The 25,684-nt window shown below is 43.0% G+C and overlaps 1 protein-coding gene across 1 annotated transcript; it reads right to left on the bottom strand.

Moving 5' to 3' along the window:
- Positions 1-1,501: 1,501 nt before the first annotated feature.
- Positions 1,502-25,520, bottom strand: LOC110533362 (gamma-aminobutyric acid receptor subunit alpha-6). Its single transcript, XM_021617488.3, has 10 exons — positions 24,874-25,520; positions 24,605-24,732; positions 24,072-24,139; positions 23,036-23,256; positions 22,491-22,573; positions 22,250-22,393; positions 21,726-21,878; positions 12,864-13,117; positions 7,610-7,863; positions 1,502-5,139 (listed from the first exon to the last, which is right to left on the bottom strand). The coding sequence occupies exons 1-10, from the start codon at positions 24,960-24,962 to the stop codon at positions 5,127-5,129; spliced, it is 1,407 nt and encodes a 468-aa protein (XP_021473163.2). The 5' UTR covers positions 24,963-25,520; the 3' UTR covers positions 1,502-5,126.
- Positions 25,521-25,684: the final 164 nt, after the last annotated feature.

Consider the following 25,684-nt stretch of genomic DNA (forward strand, 5'->3'; position numbering starts at 1 on the left):
CATTTCAGGCACGAAAGAGTGGGAGTTCTGCATCTATGCTTAAAAACATAATATTCATCCTTCTCTTTCTCTCGATTCCTCCGCTGGCTCGTCCTCCCCCTTTCTCTCTGGCTCTGACAGTGTCAAGGAAGTTGATGAATCAGACTGCATGTGACAGTCTGGCATTTGAGTGAATATGATGGGCCTAATATGGTGTCCTCTGACAGGCCTGTGGAAATCATCAGGAAGCTCAGTGTGACGAAGCCCGAGACACAACAGCAGTTCTCTACTGTCTGCCTGCTTCCCATCCACACTGCTCATTATGCCTCTGTGCCTGACTGTGTGGGGCTTTTTTCTTCTTTCGGGGGTCGGGGGTCAGGGATGATAATGTCTTCTCTCTATCCACCTACACCTATCAATCTAGCTCCAGAAAGCACAACAGCACTCGTTACAAGTAGAGTTCACTCACTACAGCAAAAGTTCACCTTAAAAAACACAGAAAGTAGACACAAAAACAACATTACCCCTTTCGCCTGCATATGTAGCACCTGACAGCAGAGCTGTGTGTGTGTGTGTGTACAAGGGATATGGTGAGCCTGTGTGGAGCAAACAAGATGTAGTAGGATACGGGCTGTGCACCAATAGGTGGCACTCTACCCTTTTTGACCAGAGAGGAGGGTAACCCAGGGCTTTGGAGCGCATGGGCGTCCCGTGGTCCAGACCAGAGGACAAGTGAACTTAGCAAATCTCTCTCTCGTACTCACTCACACTCCTCTGCCCGGCAGCTGCTTTCACGATGGTATGACAGAGAGAATAGAAAGAGAGGTGGGATTGTATTGTGGTCCTGTGTGCTTCAGTTGGTAGAGCATCACCAAGTGTCGTGAGCTCCTTTCCCCTGGCGTCAACCACACCTAAAATGGATGTACCCATGACTGCAAGTCGCTTTGGATTAAAAAACATCTGCGAAATGGCTTATATTGTACTGTATATTCTTATAGGAACATCCCCTTCACTACCTACATGAATGAAAAGTGCCTATGCCTGAGATGTACTGTAGCTGGTTTATATTGACCTCCTTTCTCATTCTTTAGTTCTGTTACTTTGTTTCATCCCCTCCAGGATACTGACTTTGAGGTTAGACGTTGGCTCGAAGCCAGTGCATCATGTTGTAAGCCCAGGTCTATTGTAAATCCATTCAGAGAACAAATCAAATTGAAGGGAGTTACATACAAGTGAATCACAACTCTTTCATGAGTTTCTGTCTTGACCCATCTCTCCTATATGTCATTGTTATTTTGTCAGATAAGAAGGCATGAAGTTGGTGTCATTGTGTGGCGTTGTGTTATTTTTAATTCCTGGGGAAAAATGTTTCTGGCAGGTCATGGAAAGTCATATTTACTAAAAGAGCTGAAGGAACATATTTAGGGGTTGTCATATTACCCATAAACAACTGCACAAACAAAGGGAATACATAATGTTTTGAATTGCGGGTTGTGCATTTTACAAGGAAAGAAACACATAATACATCATTTGGATTTATTAAACATGATAATATTTGCACAATCCTGAGGGAAAGTATTTATGTGGAGATTGTTAATAAAACTACAGAACGTCTAAACACCAAAATATTGTATTCTATGGCAATAAAAAAAAAAACTCAGGCTCCAAGGGAAAATAAAAACAAACGGATTTCAATGTGCAGAATAGAGAACATAATGTGTGTGCACAAAATCATTTGCTAAAATCTCATTATATACAAAACGCTGCAATACATTTAAAGGCTGTGTTTCCTGAAAGCATCGCAGGGCATCTTAGTGCTACGATGTTTACGGGAAACACAACCCTGATCAGTACAAATAGTTAAGATAATAGCCGTCAAGCAGGGTTCCCGAGAAATAAAAAATATAAGTCTATAAATACATTGATCATGAAATATTCACAAATATAAACAAATAGCAGTGTTTGCGATAAAACTGCTTCATATTCACACATTTCTTGGCCTGTGAAAAACTAGCAAATAATACTGGTTAGACATCAATGTAACCCATGCCTTTAGTGAAATATAATGTTGTCATGGTCTTAGACACTCACAACCCCCACACTCCAAACTCCTAAGGAGGACACTAAAGGGTCACAGGTCATGCTAGTGCTGGTCCCCCATAGAGACCAGTGAGTTAAAGATGATCAGTCAGGTTGAGGGAAATCAATAAGGTCATTGATACAGCCCCCCCCCCCCCCCCCTTCTCGTTTCATTCAACTGAATAGCCCTTTCAATAGGGCTATTCAGTCGCTGCTCTACATCAGCCACTTCTTTGCCTCTTTGTTGAGATTCAGCCAGTCTAATGTCAAGGAGTCCCTTCCAGGGCCTTCCAGTGTAGTCACTGCTGAAGTGTCCTGTCTCCCCAGACTCCACATCAAAAGAAGAGGAGGGTTCAATTGAATAATAATATAAGCCAATTAGCAAACGCTTTTATCCAAAGCGACTCACAGTCATGCGTGCATACATTTTATGTATGAGTGGTCTGCCCATTATCCTGGCTTTGCAAGCACCATGCTCTACCAACTGAGCTACAGAGGCAGTCCTACTTTTTCTTAGCAAAAGTTCTCACAATATTGGGAGGGGGACATAAAAAAACAGGAGGAATATTAATAGACTTTACAAAACAGTGAAAGAGATGCTTGATAGTGTTGTGATGGAGAAGTGTGTTGATGAGCTGCAACATGTTTTGCTGAGGGAGGCAACCAGTGGAACGATACAGTCATGAATAACCAACAAACACACACATATCCATGTTGGATATATTTAGATGGCGCTACCGTGTGGATTTAATGGTTTACTTCTTTATTTTAATTGGAAATGGTGCATAATCATATGTAAATCCAGAAAGTAGCTAATTTATTAATGCATTTTGCATAATTGCTTATGAGGTGATGCAGTTCTAAATTAAATGTAAAGCTGCCATTTAGTGAATAATCGCCAACCACAGACCACTTTAGCATCCTTCCCAGTTCAATCATGACTGATGCAATTACATAAAAGTACGCAAAGAGAAAACATGAACACAAACAGCACAGCACTGACATTATAGAATACATCCATTGATTGAGAGGCTGGCTGTTGCCAGGGAACTATATTTGTATTATCCGTTACGCCGAATATAGCCAAGTAAAGTTAGCAAGGAAAGAAGATTGTGAATGCCTTAAAGTCCAGGGTTTAGTTTGAGGTGGTCGATGCCAACCAATACAGGCCCTGTGATGGATCTATGACCTGTGTGGAGAGGCCAATGATTTTACTGTCTTCTAAGACAGTGTGTGTGTTTGGTCGTGTGAGTGTGTATGTGTGTGGTTGTGCGAGTGTGTGTGTTTTGTGTGTGTGTGAGTGAGTATGTGTGTATATCTGTGTGTGTGTGTATGTGTGTGTTGTATTTCTACTGATTGTGTGTCTAACTGTGAATATTAAACTGTATGTGACAAACAATGTTCATTGTAAGCTGCCCGCGGGCGAGCAGTAGCCCAGAGACTGCTACGCAGCCCCCGGGACTGCCGCGAAGAAGAAATATCAGCCCACAGAGAGAAGCACGAGATTGAACTTCACTCAACTTTCTAGAGTTTTCTCAGTTAACACCATCATTTCCCTTTACTGTGGCAGTTGTGATTGAATCAATGCAATATTAGCCACTTTCAATGCAACATACTGAAACAAAATTAACTACACACACCAGCGCAGCATAACCAAACAGAGCTGCAGTTGGCCTAAATGCAAATAAACCATTGCCATAAATGGATCTGTGCCATTTACATTGAACTGGACTATGTTAACAGCATGAGCAGTCGTGAGTAGATGAGCTTGTTTTGAGATCAAAGCAAGAGCTGCATGTAGCCACTTGTGCACATTTAGTTCATATCCTTTACTAGTTAGTGAGTTATTAGCCCACTTATAGATCATTTGTAGTCAGCAATAGGGGAATGATTGTTTCCAACAAGAGCACAAAAGATCATCTATGAAAAGCGAGTCAGGTAAAGAGCTTTTTTTTGTGTTGTATTTTGAGACAGGCTTGAATAAGCTAAGTAGCCAATAGGCAGATTGTAGCATAATTTATCTGATTCTCTGAAATAATGTTATGGGAATAATAATGCATTTTATTTTGTAAAGTGGATTCTTGCCACAAACAACAGAACAACATTTTCAGTCACCTCCTTGTCTGAAGGACAAGTGGATAAACACGTTAATGTCAAGCCCTGCATGTTTTTTCAAAAGTCTCATGGAATGTAGGCCTACATTGAACACCACACATTGGCTGCTACTGTAGGCTGAATGATAGAACAGCTATTTCCATGTTAAAATGTTATAGGATGTATGTTCTCCATAGTGTTTGATGGTAGGCCACTCTGGTAGGTCTACATTATGATCAAATAGCCACAGTAGCCTATTTGGCCACTGTTCATTTAAAACGGTAACTTAAAGTGGGTACAGCCTCAGTGTTCACAGTAAACGCGTGCTGGAAATTGCACAGAATTCTCACAATGTTCAATTTTGTACTCAGCAGACCTGAGATTTGCTCAGTGCCTAAACATTTTTGAGGGAACATTGTTGAGGAACCAATAAGAACCCTATGTTCCATGAGATGAGTGAATGTAAACCAATGAACCGAAAAATAGAGAAAGATGGCTATGTTGAAATTGGGAGGAGAGAGTCTGTCAGTCAGTACACATTACTCCCCTCAGGTGTGTTCCAGTACTGTCCAGTGTAGACGGTACCAAGCCGTGTGTCATTTTATACAGACAAAGAGCCTCCACTGCCTCCAGACCTGTGGCAGACACTCAGCTACTTCTTGGAAAGACCCACGGATTCAGGCAGCGACAGGGAAAGGGCATTACACATGGAAGAGAAGTACAAATGCACATTGTCTCTTCAGGGGGGAAGACACAGAGGGATGTGCGAGAGACAAAGAGATTGAATACCTTTCTTAAATAGACTGAGAGACCAAGCTAGGAGTGAACATGCTCGAGCTCCCAGGTCAAGAGTTGGCAAAGCCCTTCAAATCCTCACACACTGAAATAATGTATGGAGGCAGCATAAAAATAAAATGTGTGTGTGTGTCCATGTGCGTATGTGATCAGTGAGGGGGCTCACTCCTGCAGGTGGCTCACACGCTGTCCCTGTAACAGAAAAACAGGAAAGACATAAAGAAAATGTGAAAAAACCCAGAGAGGTTATAACTACAGTCACATCAAGTGAACAGAGACACTGCTGTGTGTAGTAGAGGGTGTACTGAGGGGGTTGGGAATGTGCGGGGGCAACATGTGACGCATTTTGAAAACAAATAAAGCTCTGCTTTCATCTTGTTAACGCAGGAGGTAGATGGAGTGTGTATTAACATGGCCCAGCAGCCAACCAGCAGTGTGAACTGGCACACTAAAGGGGTTCTAATTTCATTCCCCTCCCAGGGTTGGCATGCAGGGGCCTGCGTATATTTGAATCAATCCCTTGCTCATGGGCTGTCGACAAAGACCTTGCGAAACTAGTCCGCCTCTATAATTTTTTCCCTGGGACACTCTGCCAGCTATTTCACACCTACGCCTCCTCCGTCTATGTGTCAAACCAGGGGATTATTGTGAGCACAGCCTTCCTGAACAGTGTAGTACTGGATTTATTGTCATCAGGAATATCTGTTTCCAGTTTCCTACGGTAGTGTGCATGGACACTGGTGTGATGTCTTAAATGTAATCATAAACAAAACTCTATTGCTCTTTATGGACAACAGTTTTACTGGCCCCTATATTCTCTGCCTAAAATGCAGTGATTGAATGATCATTACACCAAAGTTATGGCAATGGTCTGTGCTGGAAAATAGGAATTGAGTTAAAAATGACATTTACTGTGTTGATTTATGAGAGACAAGGAGAGAGCTGTTTTTCAAGTCTGGTACTCCAGTGGGCAATAAAGAGGAGAGGACACATAGCAAGACCCAATCCTATTTATTTATACCAACGTGTCCTGTGGCTCTGCTCCTCTAAAGAGCCTTTCTCCCTGCTCCTCTTCAGAGGGACTTGTCAAACAAAAGTGAGGCTACAAGGAGGAATGCACTGATAATGTGATAACTGCATTCAATTAAGTGGCTGGCGTCATCCGAAAAATAGATTTATTTCCCATAAATGAAAAAGGGGGCTTTCAAGAGATGCGAATGACATGTGGGTTAGGATGAATGTACAGCTCCCAGAGCCAGAGGTCAGGTTGGTGGGAGGTCGCACATGGAAAACTATACAGTGTAATGCGGTTGTATAAACAAGGAAGTTGAAAGCTGACAATGGCTTGCACTTGGAGAATGAACCATACATACTATCCACATAACATGAGAGCCTCACTTCAATGGCTCCTCCACTGGTTGTTGTTCTATTTTTGATCACAGTGCTTTCGAGCGCCTAGGCTTTCACTATGCTGCCCGCTGCGTATGTAGCTAACTGCTTGGTCACTTATAGTCCATATCAATGAATAGCAACAGTCAGCAACAAACCCTAGACACTTAGCACCTTTTTTCTATCTAGAACACTAAAGGGTTCTTCGGCTGTCCTCATAGGAGAACCCTTTGAAGAACCCTTTTTGGTTGCAGGTAGAACCCTTTTGTGTCCATGTAGAACCCTTTCTACATGAGATTCTACATGGAACAAAAACGGGTTCTCCTATGGAGACAGCCAAAGAACCCTTTTAGAACCCTTTTTTTTCTAAGAGTGTAGTCAGCTCTTATCACTGTCATGTAATCGGCCTGAGGCACCTTATTCAGTGAGAAAACACACACATACAAACCTGGTAGGCTATCAGTAAAGCAAAAGAAGATCCAAGTTAATGGCTGGTGTCGAGCCACTGCTGTTCCAAAGCCCTCTGTGTGTGTGGTGTAACGGTAGCGCTACACACGCTACACTACACCATCCTGTCAAGTGTCAACCTCTCAGAATCCCATGTTTGATGCATTAGGAATAAAACAGATATGCACAACACATCTTTACTCAACATACACTCCACATGTACAATACCGGGGCCATTTCCTCAACCAGAGTGTACAGTAGTCCCACTATTCATAAGCGCAAAAGCACATTCATTTCAATCCATTTGCCCTGACATGAGGCAACTGTTGTGTCTTTAAAGCAGCCCTCTACCTTGGCAGCCTGCGGTGTGTAGCATTCAATGATCAATCAGATGCTGTTAGGTGAAAAGAGAGATGAGTGGAAGGTGTCTTAATGCTTCCTACTCAAGTAGGAAAGCAATCTCTGACCCAGGAATTTGTGTTTGACGAACCACTCTCAGAAGCCATGAGGAAGCTGGATTCTATGCGATGCCAATATCACTCCATACAGAATGTTTACAGTGTTGTGTCTGATAGATTCAGGTGTCACATAAGAAGTGGGAGTGCCCGTGTGTATGAGTAACGGCTGTGAGAAACTGCAGATATCAAATAGATCTGAACCTGCCACTCTTCCATAATTCATGATCTCCCATTGGCTATTGAACATCTATGAGGATGAGAACAACCAACTTAATCTCGGTCCAACACATACGTACTTTTTTTTCTCAGTTCTGGTTCCCCGTGGGAATCGAACCCACAACCCTGGCGTTGCAAGAGCCATGCTTTACCTTGTCATCTCCATGGTGTCCTTGGTGAGATAGACGATCCAGTACACCAGGTTGAAGGCCCCGAACGACAGAGGGAAGAGGATGCGAGAGTACTTATCTATGATGCTGGTGCCCGTCAGTAAGTTGTTGGACGGCACGGCTGAGCCTTGCTGGAGGAAGGCCTGGGCATTCACTGGAGGGTTAGGGAACACCTCCGCTGGTCTCTCAAAGTGAGGCGTGGAGTTCATCCTCTTCTTCAGCATACTGCTGGCATCCTGTATAGTACACCAACAAAAAGATTGGTGGAGGGGGTGAGTGAGAGAATCTATAGTAAATCTATGACCAGAACGTCAGTAAATCATTGGAAATTAAGATTAATAAAATAGGAAATGAGTTGTGTTTAATTTTGATAAAACACCATTTTAATTTAATCCATTTCCCATAACAACACAGTATGTTATATGCACAAAAATCATAAAAGATGAATTAATTGATTAATTCATCAATACAACATTATACATTGAGTGTATAAAACATTAGGAACACCTGCTCTTTCCATGAAAGACTGACCAGCTATGATCCCTTATTGATGTTACTTGTTAAATCCACCTTAAATCAGTGTAGATGAAGGGGAGGAGACAGGTTAAAGAAGGATGTTTAAGCTTTCAGACAATTGAGACATGGTTTGTGTATGTGTGCAATTCAGAGGGTGAATGGGCAAGATGGGCAATATTTAAGTGCCTTTGAATGAGGTATCGCAGTTGGTGCCAGGCTCACCGGTTTGTGTCAAGAACTGCAAACGCTGCTGGGTTTTTCACATTCAACAGTTTCACGTGTGTATCAAGAATGGTCCACCACCCAAAGGACATCCATCCAACTTGACACAACTGTTTGAAACATTGGAGTCAAAATGGGCCAGCATCTCTGTGGAATGCTTTTTATGCCTTGTGGAGTCCATGCCCTGACTAATTGAGGCTGTTCTGAGGGCAATAGGGATGCAACTCAATATTAGGAAGGTGTTCTTAATGCTTTGTACACTCAGTGTATATAAAATGCATGGCAAGTTAAGTTCAGCAGAGTGTATGGAGCAGGAAATGAGGCAGGGTTGGAAAGGGTGGAGTGGGAAGCAGGGACAGGGTAAGGATTGGTAGGGGTGGTGTGGGTAGCAGGGACAGAGGAAGAATTGGTAGGGGTGGTGTGGGTAGCAGGGACAGAGTGAGGGTTGGTAGCGGTGGTGTGGGTAGCAGGGACAGAGTGAGGGTTGGTAGGGGTAGTGTGGGTAGCAGGGACAGAGGAATAATTGGTAGGGGTGGTGTGGGTAGCAGGGACAGAGGAAGGATTGGTAGGGGTGGTGTGGGTAGCAGGGACAGAGTGAGGGTTGGTAGGGGTGGTGTGGGTAGCAGGGACAGAGTGAGGGTTGGTAGGGGTGGTGTGGGTAGCAGGGACAGAGTGAGGGTTGGTAGGGGTGGTGTGGGTAGCAGGGACAGAGTGAGGGTTGGTAGGGGTGGTGTGGGTAGCAGGGACAGAGGAATAATTGGTAGGGGTGGTGTGGGTAGCAGGGACAGAGGAAGGATTGGTAGGGGTGCTGTGGGTAGCAGGGACAGAGTGAGGGTTGGTTGGGGTGGTGTGGGAAGCAGGGACAGAGTGAGGGTTGGTAGGGGTGGTGTGGGTAGCAGGGACAGAGTGAGGGTTGGTATGGGTGGTGTGGGTAGCAGGGACAGAGGGAGGGTTGGTTGGGGTGGTGTGGGTAACAGGGACAGAGGGAGGGTTGGTAGGGGTGGTGTGGGTAGCAGGGACAGAGTGAGGGTTGGTAGGGGTGGTGTGGGTAGCAGGGACAGAGGGAGGGGTGGTATGGGTAGCAGGGACAGAGGGAGGGTTGGTAGGGGTGGTGTGGGTAACAGGGACAGAGGGAGTGTTGGTAGGGGTGGTGTGGGTAGCAGGGACAGAGGGAGGGGTGGTATGGGTAGCAAGGACAGAGGGAGGATTGGTAGGGGTGGTGTGGGTAACAGGGACAGAGGGAGGGTTGGTAGGGGTAACAGGGACAGAGGGAGGGTTGGTAGGGGTGGTGTGGGTAACAGGGACAGAGGGAGGGTTGGTAGGGGTGGTGTGGGTAACAGGGACAGAGGGAGGGTTGGTAGGGGTAGCAGGGACAGAGGGAGGGTTGGTAGGGGTGGTATGGGTAGCAGGGACAGAGTGACGGTTGGTAGGGGTGGTGTGGGTAACAGGGACAGAGGGAGGGTTGGTAGGGGTAACAGGGACAGAGGGAGGGTTGGTAGGGGTGGTGTGGGTAACAGGGACAGAGGGAGGGTTGGTGGGGTGGTGTGGGTAGCAGGGACAGAGGGAGGGGTGGTATGGGTAGCAGGGACAGAGGGAGGGTTGGTAGGGGTGGTGTGGGTAACAGGGACAGAGGGAGGGTTGGTAGGGGTGGTGTGGGTAACAGGGACAGAGGGAGGGTTGGTAGGGGTGGTGTGGGTAGCAGGGACAGAGTGAGGGTTGGTAAGGGTGGGGTGGAGCGGGGGCCATAATTTGACTGGCTTCCATCACAGACCAGGTTGGAGCTGAAAATGTCAGCTGCTGAATGCTGTGCGCGTCTGACGGAGGTGAGAAATCATGCAGGGAGCATGTGGCTTTAATACTGCAGCTATTTCTGAAACGACAGCAGGCTCAAATTCTCTGCTGGCTCTCAGAATCAGAGCAGATTCTTATGCAGTGCGTATTACATTGTTTTGCTTGCCGCCATAATATATCTAGAGATCACAAAGTGTCAATACCGGTGCCATTGTTTTGGTGAGATTGAACATGCAGGATTAATGGTGTGACATTGTTATAATACACAGGTTATCCTATCAATGTTGCTTGTGTCCTCTCTTTGATCCAATTTTAACAATGGAATTTTAGCATGCTGACATAAGTGTATAATATAAACATCGAGCAAGGAAGAGCTGATAGACTCAATTAACTATATTTTATCCAGTCAGCAACCAGACAACCACTGAGCAATATTTTATTCAGTCAACAACCAGTCAACAACATCTTGTCCAGTCAACCACATCTTATCCAGTCAACAACCAGTCAACCATTCAACAACATCTTATCCAGTCAACAACCAGTCAACCAGTTAACAACATCTTATCCAGTAAACAACCAGTCAACCAGTTAACAACATCTTATCCAGTCAACAACCAGTCAACCAGTTAACATCTTATCCAGTCAACAACCAGTCAACCAGTTAACAACATCTTATCCCGTCATCAAACAGTCAACAACATCTTATCCAGTCAACAACCAGTCAACATCTTATCCAGTCTACAACAAGTCATACATAACCAGTCAACATCTTATCCAGTCTACAACCAGTCAACATCTTATCCAGTCTACAACCAGTCAACATCTTATCCAGTCTACAACCAGTCAACCAGTCAACATCTTATCCAGTCTACAACAAGTCATAAGCAGTCAACATCTTATCTAGTCTACAACCAGTCAACATCTTATCCAGTCAGCAACCAGACAACCACTGAGCAATATTTTATTCAGTCAACAACCAGTCAACAACATCTTATCCAGTCAACAACCAGTCAACAACATCTTATCCAGTCAACAACCAGTCAACCAGTTAACAACATCTTATCCAGTCAACAACCAGTCAACCAGTTAACAACATCTTATTCAGTCAATAACCAGTCAACCAGTTAACAACATCTTATCCAGTCAATAACCAGTCAACCAGTTAACAACATCTTATCCAGTCAACAACCAGTCAACCAGTTAACAACATCTTATCCAGTCAACAACCAGTCAACCAGTTAACAACAGCTTATCCAGTCAATAACCAGTCAACCAGTTAACAACATCTTACCCAGTCAATAACCAGTCAACCAGTTAACAACATCTTATCCTGTCAACAACCAGTCAACCAGTTAACAACATCTTATCCAGTCAACAACCAGTCAACCAGTTAACAACATCTTATCCAGTCTACAACCAGTCAACCAGTCAACATCTTATCCAGTCTACAACCAGTCAACCAGTCAACATCTTATCCAGTCTACAACAAGTCAACCAGTCAACATCTTATCTAGTCTACAATCAGTCAACATCTTATCCAGTCTACAACCAGTCAACCAGTCAACATCTTATCCAGTCAGCAACCAGACAACCACTGAGCAATATTTTATTCAGTCAACAACCAGTCAACAACATCTTATCCAGTCAACAACCAGTCAACAACATCTTATCCAGTCAACAACCAGTCAACCAGTTAACAACATCTTATCCAGTCAATAACCAGTCAACCAGTTAACAACATCTTATCCAGTCAACAACCAGTCAACCAGTTAACAACATCTTATCCAGTCAACAACCAGTCAACCAGTTAACAACATCTTATCCAGTCAACATCTTATCCAGTCTACAACCAGTCAATATCTTATCCAGTCTACAACAAGTCATAACCAGTCAACATCTTATCCAGTCTACAACAAGTCATAACCAGTCAACATCTTATCCAGTCTACAACCAGTCAACCAGTCAACATCTTATCCAGTCTACAACAAGTCATAACCAGTCAACATCTTATCCAGTCTACAACCAGTCAACCAGTCAACATCTTATCCAGTCTACAACAAGTCATAACCAGTCAACATCTTATCTAGTCTACAACCAGTCAACCAGTCAACGTTGTATCTAGTCTACAACCAGTCAACATCTTATCCAGTCTACAACCAGTCAACCAGTCAACATCTTATCCAGTCTACAACCAGTCAACCAGTCAACATCTTATCCAGTCTACAACCAGTCAACCAGTCAACATCTTATCCAGTCTACATCCAGTCAACATCTTATCCAGTCTACAACCAGTCAACCAGTCATAATGAGTCAACAACATATTATCCAGGTCATTAAGATTTGTCTGCATTTTAAATAGATAGTAATTCAAAATGGTGCAGATGGAGATATAACTCCTCTCAATTGGACTATTTAGTTCATATATTTGGTGCAGCCACCTAATAATAGTCTCTTTCCCACAGAAGCACAAAGCATTGGGCTTGCCTGTCCCCTCTAGGCTTCTTGTGAGCCTGTAATGATCTGCCTGGATATTCCCTTAATCTATTCCTTTCACATAATCTGTGCTCAGGAAGCCACTGGCTGTCTCTTCTCGCCAAATCTTCTTGTTGTCACAGACTAGGAGTGGGGGGTGAGAGGGACACAGAGATGAGAGGAAAGGGAAGGGGGGAGGAGTGTAAAACGAGGAGAGAGGGAGGAGGTGGATTACCGAAGAGGACTCCCCGTCGGTCCTCCCGACCTCTGCTGCCTCCTGGGCTGCCTTAATGGAGGCCGCCTTGCGGAGCTCCCGGTTGGCCTGCAGCGTGGAGAAGTAGTTGACTGCGGCAAACTCAATGAGGGCTGAGAAGACGAAGGCGAAACACACAGCGATGAACCAGTCCATGGCCGTGGCGTAAGAGACTTTGGGCAAAGAGTGGCGGGCGCTGATGCTGAGTGTGGTCATGGTAAGCACTGTGGTAATGCCTGGCATACACAGGGCACATAGAGAAATGTTAGACAGAGATACTGGACATGGCAGCCATTTTGTTTTCTGCATCCCAGAGCCCCAGGGTTAACTGGCTGGGTTTCCAGTGTACCAGCCCATCATCTTGTTGAGTGGTGATTGTCAGGGTGTGGAGTGAAGTGGAGGGGGTTGGAGGGTCAACCATCCAATGGTTTGCGTTAGAGCTGTTGTGCGGGCAGTGTAATGTGGACACACAAGCTTACATGCAAAGGAATAGCTTAAGGGGAAATAGTTAAGGGTTTACTCAAGCATGTCATTTGGCATGAAAATTGTTATTTCTATAAACCCAATAGTTTAAACCTTATCATACATTTATTATTATTATTTTTGTTGTAATTCTCATGACTGAGCTCTAACATTACTGAACATTGAGCAACATTTATGTCTTTAGTTCATCGGATTAGACTGTCCCGTTAATATGTAACTGAGGATACTGTAACAACTCAATCAATACCAACCTACAAAATGAAGATTAGTATTGCATTACACAAAATCCTCAGGGCCCATTGATCATTTAGATGGTAATTGATGCCATACTTCGCCAGAAGGTGAATTTGTGGGCATGATGTTTAATCTCTAGCCTTCGGCAACAAGTTCACACGTCTAGACATGCACTACTCAACCAATAAACTTGCTCTTCCATTCAGAAATTAATTTGTGTCCAAGTTCAATGCTAAGCACTTTGTATCACACACACTGTCCTTGTAAGATCACTTTATTTGTGATTTGTACGCAAGGTCCAACCGAAATGTGACTACTCTGGAACAGTTGTTGAGGGCGGTTAAGTACCTTGCTCAAGGGCACAACAGCAGGAAATGGAATCTAGAATTCTATAACAGCAATCCTCCTGTTGACAGCTCATTTCTTGACAGATGTTTTCTGTCAGACCTGGGATTTGAACTGGCAACCCTCTAGTTACTGGCTTGCCTCTCTAACCGCTAGGATACCTTCTGCCCACACCTTTGGATGGAGGGTCACCATTGTTTATATACCAAGTTGATTATAATGTCTATCTCTCGGAAACCAAACCAATGTGTTCTGGCATTATTGATAAGTCATGAGACCTGTATAGCATTAAAATAAATGGCCAGTGAAATGTTATAAAGTCCAAATCAATAGTTCAGCCATATTTGAAGTGTACTCACTTTATCAATAGTGAATCATACAGTGTAATGAAAGTAGCACACCCCAAATAATCTATTGATCCTGAGAGGCAGCAACCAAAAGCATGGCTTAGTTTACTCTCTCACAGCTGAGCCTTAGCATCATTGAGTGCAAACACAAGAGCGGTACAGATGTAGGATCTTAGTTTGAACCAGGTTGCTACAGCAGGAAAATAATCCTGCCACAACAGGAAATGTGAATTATTATGCGGATTATAATTAATGGACATTTTTATTGGGATTGACACATTTTTCGTAAGGGAAAATCAAGTCAGAGATTTCTGATCCAACGTCAGAAGCCTTTTTAAACCTCAAATACACTACAAATGTTAACTTTTCTGCAATGCAGGAAATGTATCTTTTAACAGCGTGAGCAAATTAAGATCCAACATCTGAAGGGCCTGTGGTAATGAAGTATGTTCCTAACAAGCTTGCCTAAAACAACTAAGTCAGGTCACTTAGGCATGCGATTTGGAAACATCCTAGCATTTGTCTTGATTTGTGCATGCAACTATGCTAATACTAAGCTTTAGCTGAGGAAACTAAGCCATGCTTTTGGTTGCCGACTCTCAAGATCAATAGATTATTTGCTAGTTATCCATCTAAATGAGGTCAAATGAGGTCAACTTTTCTTTTACTGTTCCTGTTACATCTTGGACACAAATCCATTTGAATTTCTGACTTCCTTACAAGCCAAGGAAGGTTAGAGGAGGAGATAAAGTTTGTCATACCATCCACCGTGTTTACTGGTTATGGGATGGGCTGTTTTTAGTGATGATGATGATGATAATGGTTTCAGAGCAGCACAACTTGCATGGGTTAGAGTTAGACACATGGTGATGAATGGGATATGGGTTGGAATGAGTTGCCCGGGTAGTGTAGTTTCCTCTCAGGGAGACAATAATGGCTGGGCTGCGAGCAGGCCTGGAATGAGCAGGAGCGGCCAGTAATGATGATGATGAGGAGGGACACAGATGAAATTGACAAAGGCTTACACGGAACAAGTTGACAGGGAAATAGAGCAATATAAGTCCCAATCCTGGATAATGAAGAGAGTACGTAGAAAAGCTGTCCTGTTCACTGATTATATGAAGCAATTTAGTGTGCTATACAGCTGATATAATGTACATTTCTGAAACACTTTCTACTGGTATAAGGCTCATTGGACTGCCAAGTGACTATACAGACAGGAATCTCCAGACGTACAAGATTTCACAATTCCACAACCATTCTATCTCATCATAACACAGGGAAGAGACTGCAAATATTGTTAGACTAGCAAATGTTTTCATAAACTACTGCACCTGTACGGTATATTGATATAAATCGATAGGGAACCTCAATCTGCACAACCTTTTCCAGAATGGAGATGCTTATTTCAAGTGGATCACTGCAAGTTATGTTTCGAGGGAGTACAAATAAATTGCCATTGATTGAGAGTGTTAAGTAATACTATGGTCAGGTTCATCTGAGGCAGGGCTACTACGGACATTGATTGGCTGCATAACAACAACAATAACAACAATAACAACAATAGGCAATGTAGTTGAGCCTGAATCTGTTACAGTTGTGACAACAGTTATCTAAGCAATGAATAACATTGTGGAGATTCAAAATGCAAACAGACCCATGGATACAAGGTGTGTTACATACAACCACGGTAATACATCTCTCACATGTATTCAAAGTATGTTTTAATCTCTGGGTTCACACTAAAGACCCTTACAAGACATGATTCATTTACAAAAGGGACATGCTCCATTATGGTCCATTAACAAGATAGATATAATTTCACTGAGATCGTTTTCATCAAGCTAAAACAGTTGGAAAGAAAAGGGTCATTGACCACTGGCCTGCTATGCTCTTGTCAATTTGATATTTACACAGTTCATTTGCACAGGGGAACATGTAGATAATTTAAGTGGATAATGTAATAATGTTTCAATACATTTAAGTGCTGCTTCAGCTCTGAAAGACAGTTACCAACTCTCCATGAAGCTAGATACAGTACCAGCTCTCCATGAAGCTAGATACAGTACCAACTCTCCATGAAGCTAGATACAGTACCAACTCTCCATGAAGCTAGATACAGTACCAACTCTCCATGAAGCTAGATACAGTACCAGCTCTCCATGAAGCTAGATACAGTACCAGCTCTCCATGAAGCTAGATACAGTACCAACTCTCCATGAAGCTATATACAGTACCAGCTCTCCATGAAGCTAGATACAGTACCAGCTCTCCATGAAGCCAGATACAGTACCAGCTCGCCATGAAGCTAGATACAGTACCAGCTCTCCATGAAGCTAGATACAGTACAAACTCTCCATGAAGCTAGATACAGTACCAACTCTCCATGAAGCTAGATACAGTACCAGCTCTCCATGAAGCCAGATACAGTACCAGCTCTCCATGAAGCTAGATACAGTACCAGCTCTCTATGAAGCTAGATACAGTACCAACTCTCCATGAAGCTAGATACAGTACCAGCTCTCCATGAAGCCAGATACAGTACCAGCTCTCCATGAAGCTAGATACAGTACCAGCTCTCCATGAAGCTAGATACAGTACCAGCTCTCCATGAAGCCAGATACAGTACCAGCTCTCCATGAAGCTAGATACAGTACCAGCTCTCCATGAAGCTAGATACAGTACCAGCTCTCCATGAAGCTAGATACAGTACCAACTCTCCATGAAGCTAGATACAGTACCAGCTCTCCATGAAGCTAGATACAGTACCAACTCTCCATGAAGCTAGATACAGTACCAACTCTCCATGAAGCTAGATACAGTACCAGCTCTCCATGAAGCTAGATACAGTACCAGCTCTCCATGAAGCTAGATACAGTACCAACTCTCCATGAAGCTAGATACAGTACCAACTCTCTATGAAGCTAGATACAGTACCAACTCTCCATGAAGCTAGATACAGTACCAGCTCTCCATGAAGCTAGATACAGTACCAGCTCTCCATGAAGCTAGATACAGTACCAGCTCTCCATGAAGCTAGATACAGTACCAGCTCTCCATGAAGCTAGATACAGTACCAGCTCTCCATGAAGCTAGATACAGTACCAGCTCTCCATGAAGCTAGATACAGTTACCAGCTCTCCATGAAGCTAGATACAGTTACCAGCTCTCCATGAAGCTAGATACAGTTACCAGCTCTCCATGAAGCTAGATACAGTACCAGCTCTCCATGAAGCTAGATACAGGTCCAGCTCTCCATGAAGCTAGATACAGTACCAGCTCTCCATGAAGCTAGATACAGTACCAGCTCTCCATGAAGCTAGATACAGTACCAGCTCTCCATGAAGCTAGATACAGTACCAGCTCTCCATGAAGCTAGATGCAGTACCAGCTCTCCATGAAGCTAGATGCAGTACCAGCTCTCCATGAAGCTAGATGCAGTACCAACTCTCCATGAAGCTAGATACAGTACCAACTCTCCATGAAGCTAGATACAGTACCAGCTCTCCATGAAGCTAGATACAGTACCAGCTCTCCATGAAGCTAGATACAGTACCAACTCTCCATGAAGCTAGATACAGTACCAGCTCTCCATGAAGCTAGATACAGTACCAGCTCTCCATGAAGCTAGATACAGTACCAACTCTCCATGAAGCTAGATACAGTACCAACTCTCCATGAAGCTAGATACAGTACCAACTCTCCATGAAGCTAGATACAGTACCAACTCTCCATGAAGCTAGATACAGTACCAACTCTCTATGAAGCTAGATACAGTACCAGCTCTCTATGAAGCTAGATACAGTACCAACTCTCCATGAAGCTAGATACAGTACCAGCTCTCCATGAAGCTAGATACAGTACCAACTCTCTATGAAGCTAGATACAGTACCAGCTCTCCATGAAGCTAGATACAGTACCAGCTCTCCATGAAGCTAGATACAGTACCAACTCTCCATGAAGCTAGATACAGTTACCAGCTCTCCATGAAGCTAGATACAGTTACCAGCTCTCCATGAAGCTAGATACAGTACCAGCTCTCCATGAAGCTAGATACAGTACCAGCTCTCCATGAAGCTAGATACAGTACCAGCTCTCCATGAAGCTAGATACAGTACCAGCTCTCCATGAAGCTAGATACAGTACCAGCTCTCCATGAAGCTAGATACAGTACCAGCTCTCCATGAAGCTAGATACAGTACCAACTCTCCATGAAGCTAGATACAGTACCAACTCTCCATGAAGCTAGATACAGTACCAGCTCTCCATGAAGCTAGATACAGTACCAACTCTCCATGAAGCTAGATACAGTACCAGCTCTCCATGAAGCTAGATACAGTACCAGCTCTCCATGAAGCTAGATACAGTACCAACTCTCCATGAAGCTAGATACAGTACCAACTCTCCATGAAGCTAGATACAGTACCAACTCTCCATGAAGCTAGATACAGTACCAACTCTCCATGAAGCTAGATACAGTACCAACTCTCCATGAAGCTAGATACAGTACCAACTCTCTATGAAGCTAGATACAGTACCAGCTCTCTATGAAGCTAGATACAGTACCAGCTCTCTATGAAGCTAGATACAGTAACAACTCTCCATGAAGCTAGATGCAGTACCAGCTCTCCATGAAGCTAGATACAGTACCAACTCTCTATGAAGCTAGATACAGTACCAGCTCTCTATGAAGCTAGATACAGTACCAGCTCTCTATGAAGCTAGATACAGTACCAGCTCTCTATGAAGCTAGATACAGTACCAACTCTCCATGAAGCTAGATACAGTACCAGCTCTCTATGAAGCTAGATACAGTACCAACTCTCTATGAAGCTAGATACAGTACCAGCTCTCTATGAAGCTAGATACTGTACCAACTCTCTATGAAGCTAGATACAGTACCAGCTCTCTATGAAGCTAGATACAGTACCAGCTCTCTATGAAGCTAGATACAGTACCAACTCTCCATGAAGCTAGATACAGTACCAGCTCTCCATGAAGCTAGATACAGTACCAGCTCTCCATGAAGCTAGATACAGTACCAGCTCTCCATGAAGCTAGATACAGTACCAGCTCTCTATGAAGCTAGATACAGTACCAACTCTCCATGAAGCTAGATACAGTACCAGCTCTCCATGAAGCTAGATACAGTACCAGCTCTCCATTAAGCTAGCTACAGTTACCAACTCTCCATGAAGCTAGATACAGTACCAACTCTCCATTAAGCTAGCTACAGTTACCAACTCTCCATGAAGCTAGATACAGTACCAACTCTCCATTAAGCTAGCTACAGTTACCAACTCTCCATGAAGCTAGATACAGTACCAGCTCTCCATGAAGCTAGATACAGTACCAGCTCTCCATGAAGCTAGATACAGTACCAACTCTCCATGAAGCTAGATACAGTACCAGCTCTCCATGAAGCTAGATACAGTACCAGCTCTCCATGAAGCTAGATACAGTACCAACTCTCCATGAAGCTAGATACAGTACCAACTCTCCATGAAGCTAGATACAGTAGCAACTCTCCATGAAGCTAGATACAGTAGCAACTCTCCATGAAGCTAGCTACAGTTACCAACTCTCCATTAAGCTACCTACAGTTACCAACTCTCCATAAAGCTAGCTACAGTACCATTTCTCCATAAAGCTAGCTACAGTTACAAACTCTCCACAAAGCTAGCTACAGTTACAAACTCTCCATAAATCTAGCTACACTACCAGCTCTCCATAAATCTAGCTACACTACCAGCTCTCCATAAATCTAGCTACAGTACCAACTCTCCATAAATCTAGCTACAGTACCAACTCTCCATAAAAACCCCACAATTGCCAACAATTGTCAAACTCAAGCACTTGTTAAATGATCACACACTGGGAAAGAAGGGTATGGGAGAAATCGTGTCAGGAAAAAAAGCAGAGGAGGCGAGAGAAAGAGAGAGAGGGAGGAGGATGAGGAGGAGGAGGAAATGAAGGAGAAAGACAGGAGAAAGAAACGAAGAGCTTGAGGCATCTGTGTGCTTTTAAAGGCAAAAAGCAAGGTACAAATTAGGCCCACTCAATTAAGTCTGTGAGACTTCAGCTCTGGAGACTTTCAGCTCTTAGAAAGCCAGCATGCGAAGCTGCACACAACAACAATGCCTAATGTGCTTGAACCCTGATGGAGTGCTTCTACATAGCTCTCTGTCTCTCTCTTTCTCCGTCTGCACACGTCAGTGCATTACCACAACTTATTTAGCTACTGGCTTCTCACTGTGCCCCATATTACTGTTGTGTCACCAGCAAAGCATTAAAATACATTGTATTTACAGAAGCAATTTACAATCTCTTAATCATAGAATTTCTTTAAAAATTGTTTTTTAAAAACGTGTAAACTGTGAAGATAAAGCCTGTCATTCATGCGTTTGGGGAAAATCCAATATGTTGAATGCAACAGCCTCATAAAGGACACACAATGCTCACACTGAAAACACTCCAATATCTCCACAGCGTTTTACTCCCGCTACCATGCCAAATGAAAGCAGCAGGATGTGGGAGGTTAATGACTTTCTGCATATGTGCGTCTCACATTGGGCCTAACTTGAACGCGTACTAATGATTGGTATCTTTTCCTCAGTGTGGGCTTGTCAAAATGCTGACAAGCTCCCAAACACAGCCATAATCTACAAAGGCCAGCAGCCGCTACTCCTGCACACAAAAATGTAGCTGAGGAAATTTAAATTGAAAATCAAAAGGATGGCAAATGAAACTTAAGAGCGCTCTGCTCCTGAGGCTAGAGGCTGAAGCAAGTGTAGCATGATGTAATGGGAACAACCGGAACCTGCAACTCCTCAGAACAAGTTCAAGTAAACAACATCCCCCCGCTCTCTGCCCGGATTGAATGATTTCAGAAAAGGAGTTTTTACTATTAATTCAGATCCAATTGGAAGGGAATAGAGATAAGAGGTAGAAGACATAATATATACCATGTGACTGTGCTACCTATGTCCTCTAGTACCACTCTACATAATGCAAACCATTACCATGTCCTGCCAAGAAAACACATTCAAATACTGAAGTACAACATCTTCACCAAATGTACATAAAAGGATACAGAATAGATCATGTTATGAGTGATGAAACTGTGTTATCCAAGGTTAGTTGTTTTGTTATCTTAAAAGAGGCTCTATTGTTGAAAAAAAAAACTGTTGTTTGTGAACTAACACTTGCACGTGCCTCCCCCCCTCGCTGATAGCTACTCCATTGAGGAACAATGAACTTCCTATGATAGTGCTATGTGGTTGTCCAACCTAGCTAAATGACTAAAATGTACAATGTAAATGTAGATATCACTTTAAGGGAACAACTTATATTGGGACTTGTAGGGGTTACCCTGTAACGTAAGCATGGTGGACAAGACAATGGAGTTAATGGTGGAGATCAGGAGGAGGCCTACCAAATACAGTTCGTGCAGGAACCGATTCCTTATTGATCCAAAAAGAGACCTGAGCCAGGATCACGGTCATGATACAGGGGATGTATGTCTGAATCAAGAAGAAGCCCATCTTCCTTTGCAGGTGGAAGTGAACAGTCATGACTACATATTCACCTGTCAGAAAACAAATGGAATACTGTATGTGGGCACAGAGAGTTTCGAACAGACACGTTGGTAAATCAGCATTTCACAGAGCACATAACAGATTTGTGCTACAGAAAACAGATGAGACAGTGAACTTCTCAGGGAGACCTTGTACATGCAGTACATGCATACTCTAGCACATGTCAAATTCCTGCATTTTGAATGTGTACTAAACAAGCATAGATTCAAATGAAAATTTCATTTAGAAATAAAAAAATGACTTGATTGAAATCTTCATTCAAATCCATATGCATACGGTATGCATACTGCTAGCATGGTTATTTTTTAAGCTTATTTCTTTAACCATTACTAAAGCATTAAGTGAATGAATCTATTCTTACCAGTGTTGGATTTTAACCTCTCACTGGACACTGTCTGTCCTATTAGATCGTACTGTAGCAAGCTGGAGGACTCCTCTGGGACTTCCACAGAGAACAGTGGTCCTTTTTTCCATGTGTACACAATTTCACTCATAGGGTAGGCATCTGGACAGCAGAAATAAAGATAACGTAGTCACTCTGTAATCACCAGCTAGCCTGGTGGAACCATCTGTCTGACTGAGGTTTATGAAAGACAACTTACAGCTACCAAACTTGAGAGGACAGGCATGGCCATCCATGGGGAAGTTCATCAGTCTCATGGGACACTCTGCGTTTATCGTCAATCTGCAATGGAATGGCAAAGAGTATTGGACAAACTTTATGTACAGTGCACCAATGGTCACCTATGATCATCTACAACTGATCACGTACCAGGCCAAACCGTCTTCTGAAAACAAAGCAATACTGATAGAGATATGCCTGGGTAAGTTGACGTGTATCGCACAAATATCTTAACCAGGGCTCTCCAACCCTGTTCCTGGAGAGCTACCGACCTGTATGTTTCGCTCCAACACCAGCTGTAACTAACCTGATTCAGTTTATCAACCAGCTAATTATTAGAATCAGGTGCATTAGATTAGGTTTGGAGCGAAAACCTACAGGACGGTAGCTTGGTTGGAGAATGCCGGGCACTAAACCATAGCCATGACTGTGTTTGTATGATACTCAGATAGATGTCCGGTAGAACACAGACTACTGTCCTACACAGGTCAGTTTTGGACCTGGATGGCTGTGACTCAGTAGTACCTCATAGTGTAGAGGATAGTTCCGTTCTGCATGATGCGGAACAGCTTGTTGGGAGTGGTCATGTTGTGAGAGATGGACCTCTTGCCATTCCGGAAGAATGTGTCTGGTGTCCAGATCTTGCTGACCATGAGGTTGTTGAGACGCAGAATCTCGATGGGGCCCTCGAATTTCAACCTCTCGTCAATCCACGTTTGACGGAAAAATACATCCATGGTGTACTCCTACAACATCGCAGTTTGGAAATCAAATCAGCAATCAACTCATATGCTAATAATGACATTGCTGTACAGTACAGTACATAGTCTACAGTACATCAGTGACCTAATTTACGTGAATGAAGTGTCGATAATAAGTACGATTATTATATTAAATATTTTAAAGTCTTCCTTACATGTTGTTTTTGATCTGTTGAAGTACTGTGCAGGTCCATATTTCTCAACTTCTCCACTAAGAAAACTTGAATGTATTTCATCACAGGTTCCAAGAATTATCCAAATTCTCTAACCCAACAGTATTGATTTACTTTGCTTTCTTGAATTTCTTGATGTGTACGCAATTCAGCTTTTAGCTGCCATATATAATGAAACAAAACTCAATGGATAATGGCTTTTTCAATCCAGGAATACTTTTAGCTCAAATGGATTTATTTACAGCTCTGGTCTTATCTATACTGCCTATGGGATGGCTACTAGTGGATCACATGGTACCAGAAGTGGGTTTTAGATGCTGTGAAATATAATATAGTGTGTAATGGAAATCAAACGCTCAGCCGGCTCGGGACCCTCACTGACAGGGATTGTCAACCAGATTAAAATCCCTAAGCTGCACTAATGACATCCTGCCCAGAATAATGAAGGCTGGTAGGAATATGACTTGAGGCTGTGGACGGACATGCTAGGACTGGGTGCACCAAGCAATTATTCTGTCCTGTCTGCACTAACACAAGTATGTGTTATTGAAATATAAATAAATGCCAACACTCTGGAGTTTTGTGTTATATAAGTGGACTGGATAAAGTAGTAATGAGGCCACATACCATCTCAACATCTGACACTGGACCAAAACTTGTGACAAAGATGTCTGTTTTGACCTCAGTAACTGGACCTACAAAGATAAATGTTGTTTTGACATAAGACATAAATAAACACAGCTCTTCAATCTAAAAACAAATGGACGCTGGTGAGATATTGACAGGATAAAAACGTTGTTATTGTTAATTATATCACTTTTCTAGTTTACAGTTACTTGACCTGTAGTTGTTGGCTATTACAAGTCAGCACAATAACATCCCTTAGTAGGATTGGAAATTAGCAATTTGTGAGAAAGAAACCCTGTGGTCAGTGGGTTATATGAATTGCCTGGACACTCGATGTCACAAATTCGACAGTTATATTAATGACACTAAAAGCAGCTTCCAACGATGGGACAGTGACCAATAATTAAGCTCTATCTGGAACATAGGCGCCTCACTACTGTGGAAAGGAAAAGTTTATTAACTACGTGAGTAGACTTGAATTGAGACACATTATCAAACAACCTGTTAGAAGTATTAAATATGTATTACTGTACCTCCAAATCCAGGTCGCAGTCTGTTGTCATATCCATCTAGTAATCTATCCAATACACGCGTGATGTTATCCAAATAGATATTCTCAGTTTGCGTTGATTTCACATGATTTCCCCAAACATTGCTCACACTGTAGACAAAGTGCATATTCATTATCTGGTGGCTCATTCTACTCAATACAACTTGTTACTGCATCAAAGTTGCACAGTGTACATTTATCAACATTCTAGCACTCGTAAAGTCGGGGGGAAATGAGTTCACTTGTACTCACCAGGACAGAAAAAAACAATTGAAAACGAAAGCCATGCCTCGTAAACACTCCACAGCCACAAAGCCGTGGTCAACTGTTATAATTTCCATATTCCATCATTTAAAATCATACAAAACGCTGATCACACGGCTTAGTCTAAAAACGAGAAGGCTTTTGCGCCAGTCCTACTCGACTTCCCCAGTGCGGCTGCGCCTCATCTGACTCGCTCAGTAGAAAAACTAAAGAGTTTTAAGAGACTGAAGAAGAGCAGGCACGGAGGGCATTGACAATAATCGAATAAGGCATTATGGGAGATAAGAACGAAGAAATCCACTGATAGTTTTGGCAGGGAATCAGTTTGGACCCGTTTGGAGATTTGGAAAAGGCTCAAATATCCTCCTGGAAGAGATTGCACCAAAGATGGTTTCAATTTCTGAGGAGGAGAGCAATTTTACAGATCATAATTCCTAATAAAGTTGAGGAGATAACAGCATCACTCCATTATTGCATGTTGGACTTGGTCATGTCCAACTTAGCTGTTTCCATTAGCTGTGTCCATTACAGTCTGTTTACACGTGCTGTCCTTCACATCTCCTGCAAATCAGCATGTGGGTTAACAAATAGAAAACAAATAAAACAGATACACCTTGGATGGTGTATGTGATTGTGCTGTTGGTGGTGGTGGTGGTGTTGGCAAGGCAGAAGTGGGAGGGGGTTTGCTGTTGACATTGTCAATGTCAGTTCATTTTCGATTTGGCACAAATGTGACTGTTACCACAAAAGTATTGCTTGTGTTACACCACTAAGATATAATCACAGTTGCATGGACAGA

This window comes from Oncorhynchus mykiss, chromosome 10 (genome assembly GCF_057628025.1).
Source record: "Oncorhynchus mykiss isolate SJ-2025 chromosome 10, ASM5762802v1, whole genome shotgun sequence".
Taxonomy (NCBI): domain Eukaryota; kingdom Metazoa; phylum Chordata; class Actinopteri; order Salmoniformes; family Salmonidae; genus Oncorhynchus; species Oncorhynchus mykiss.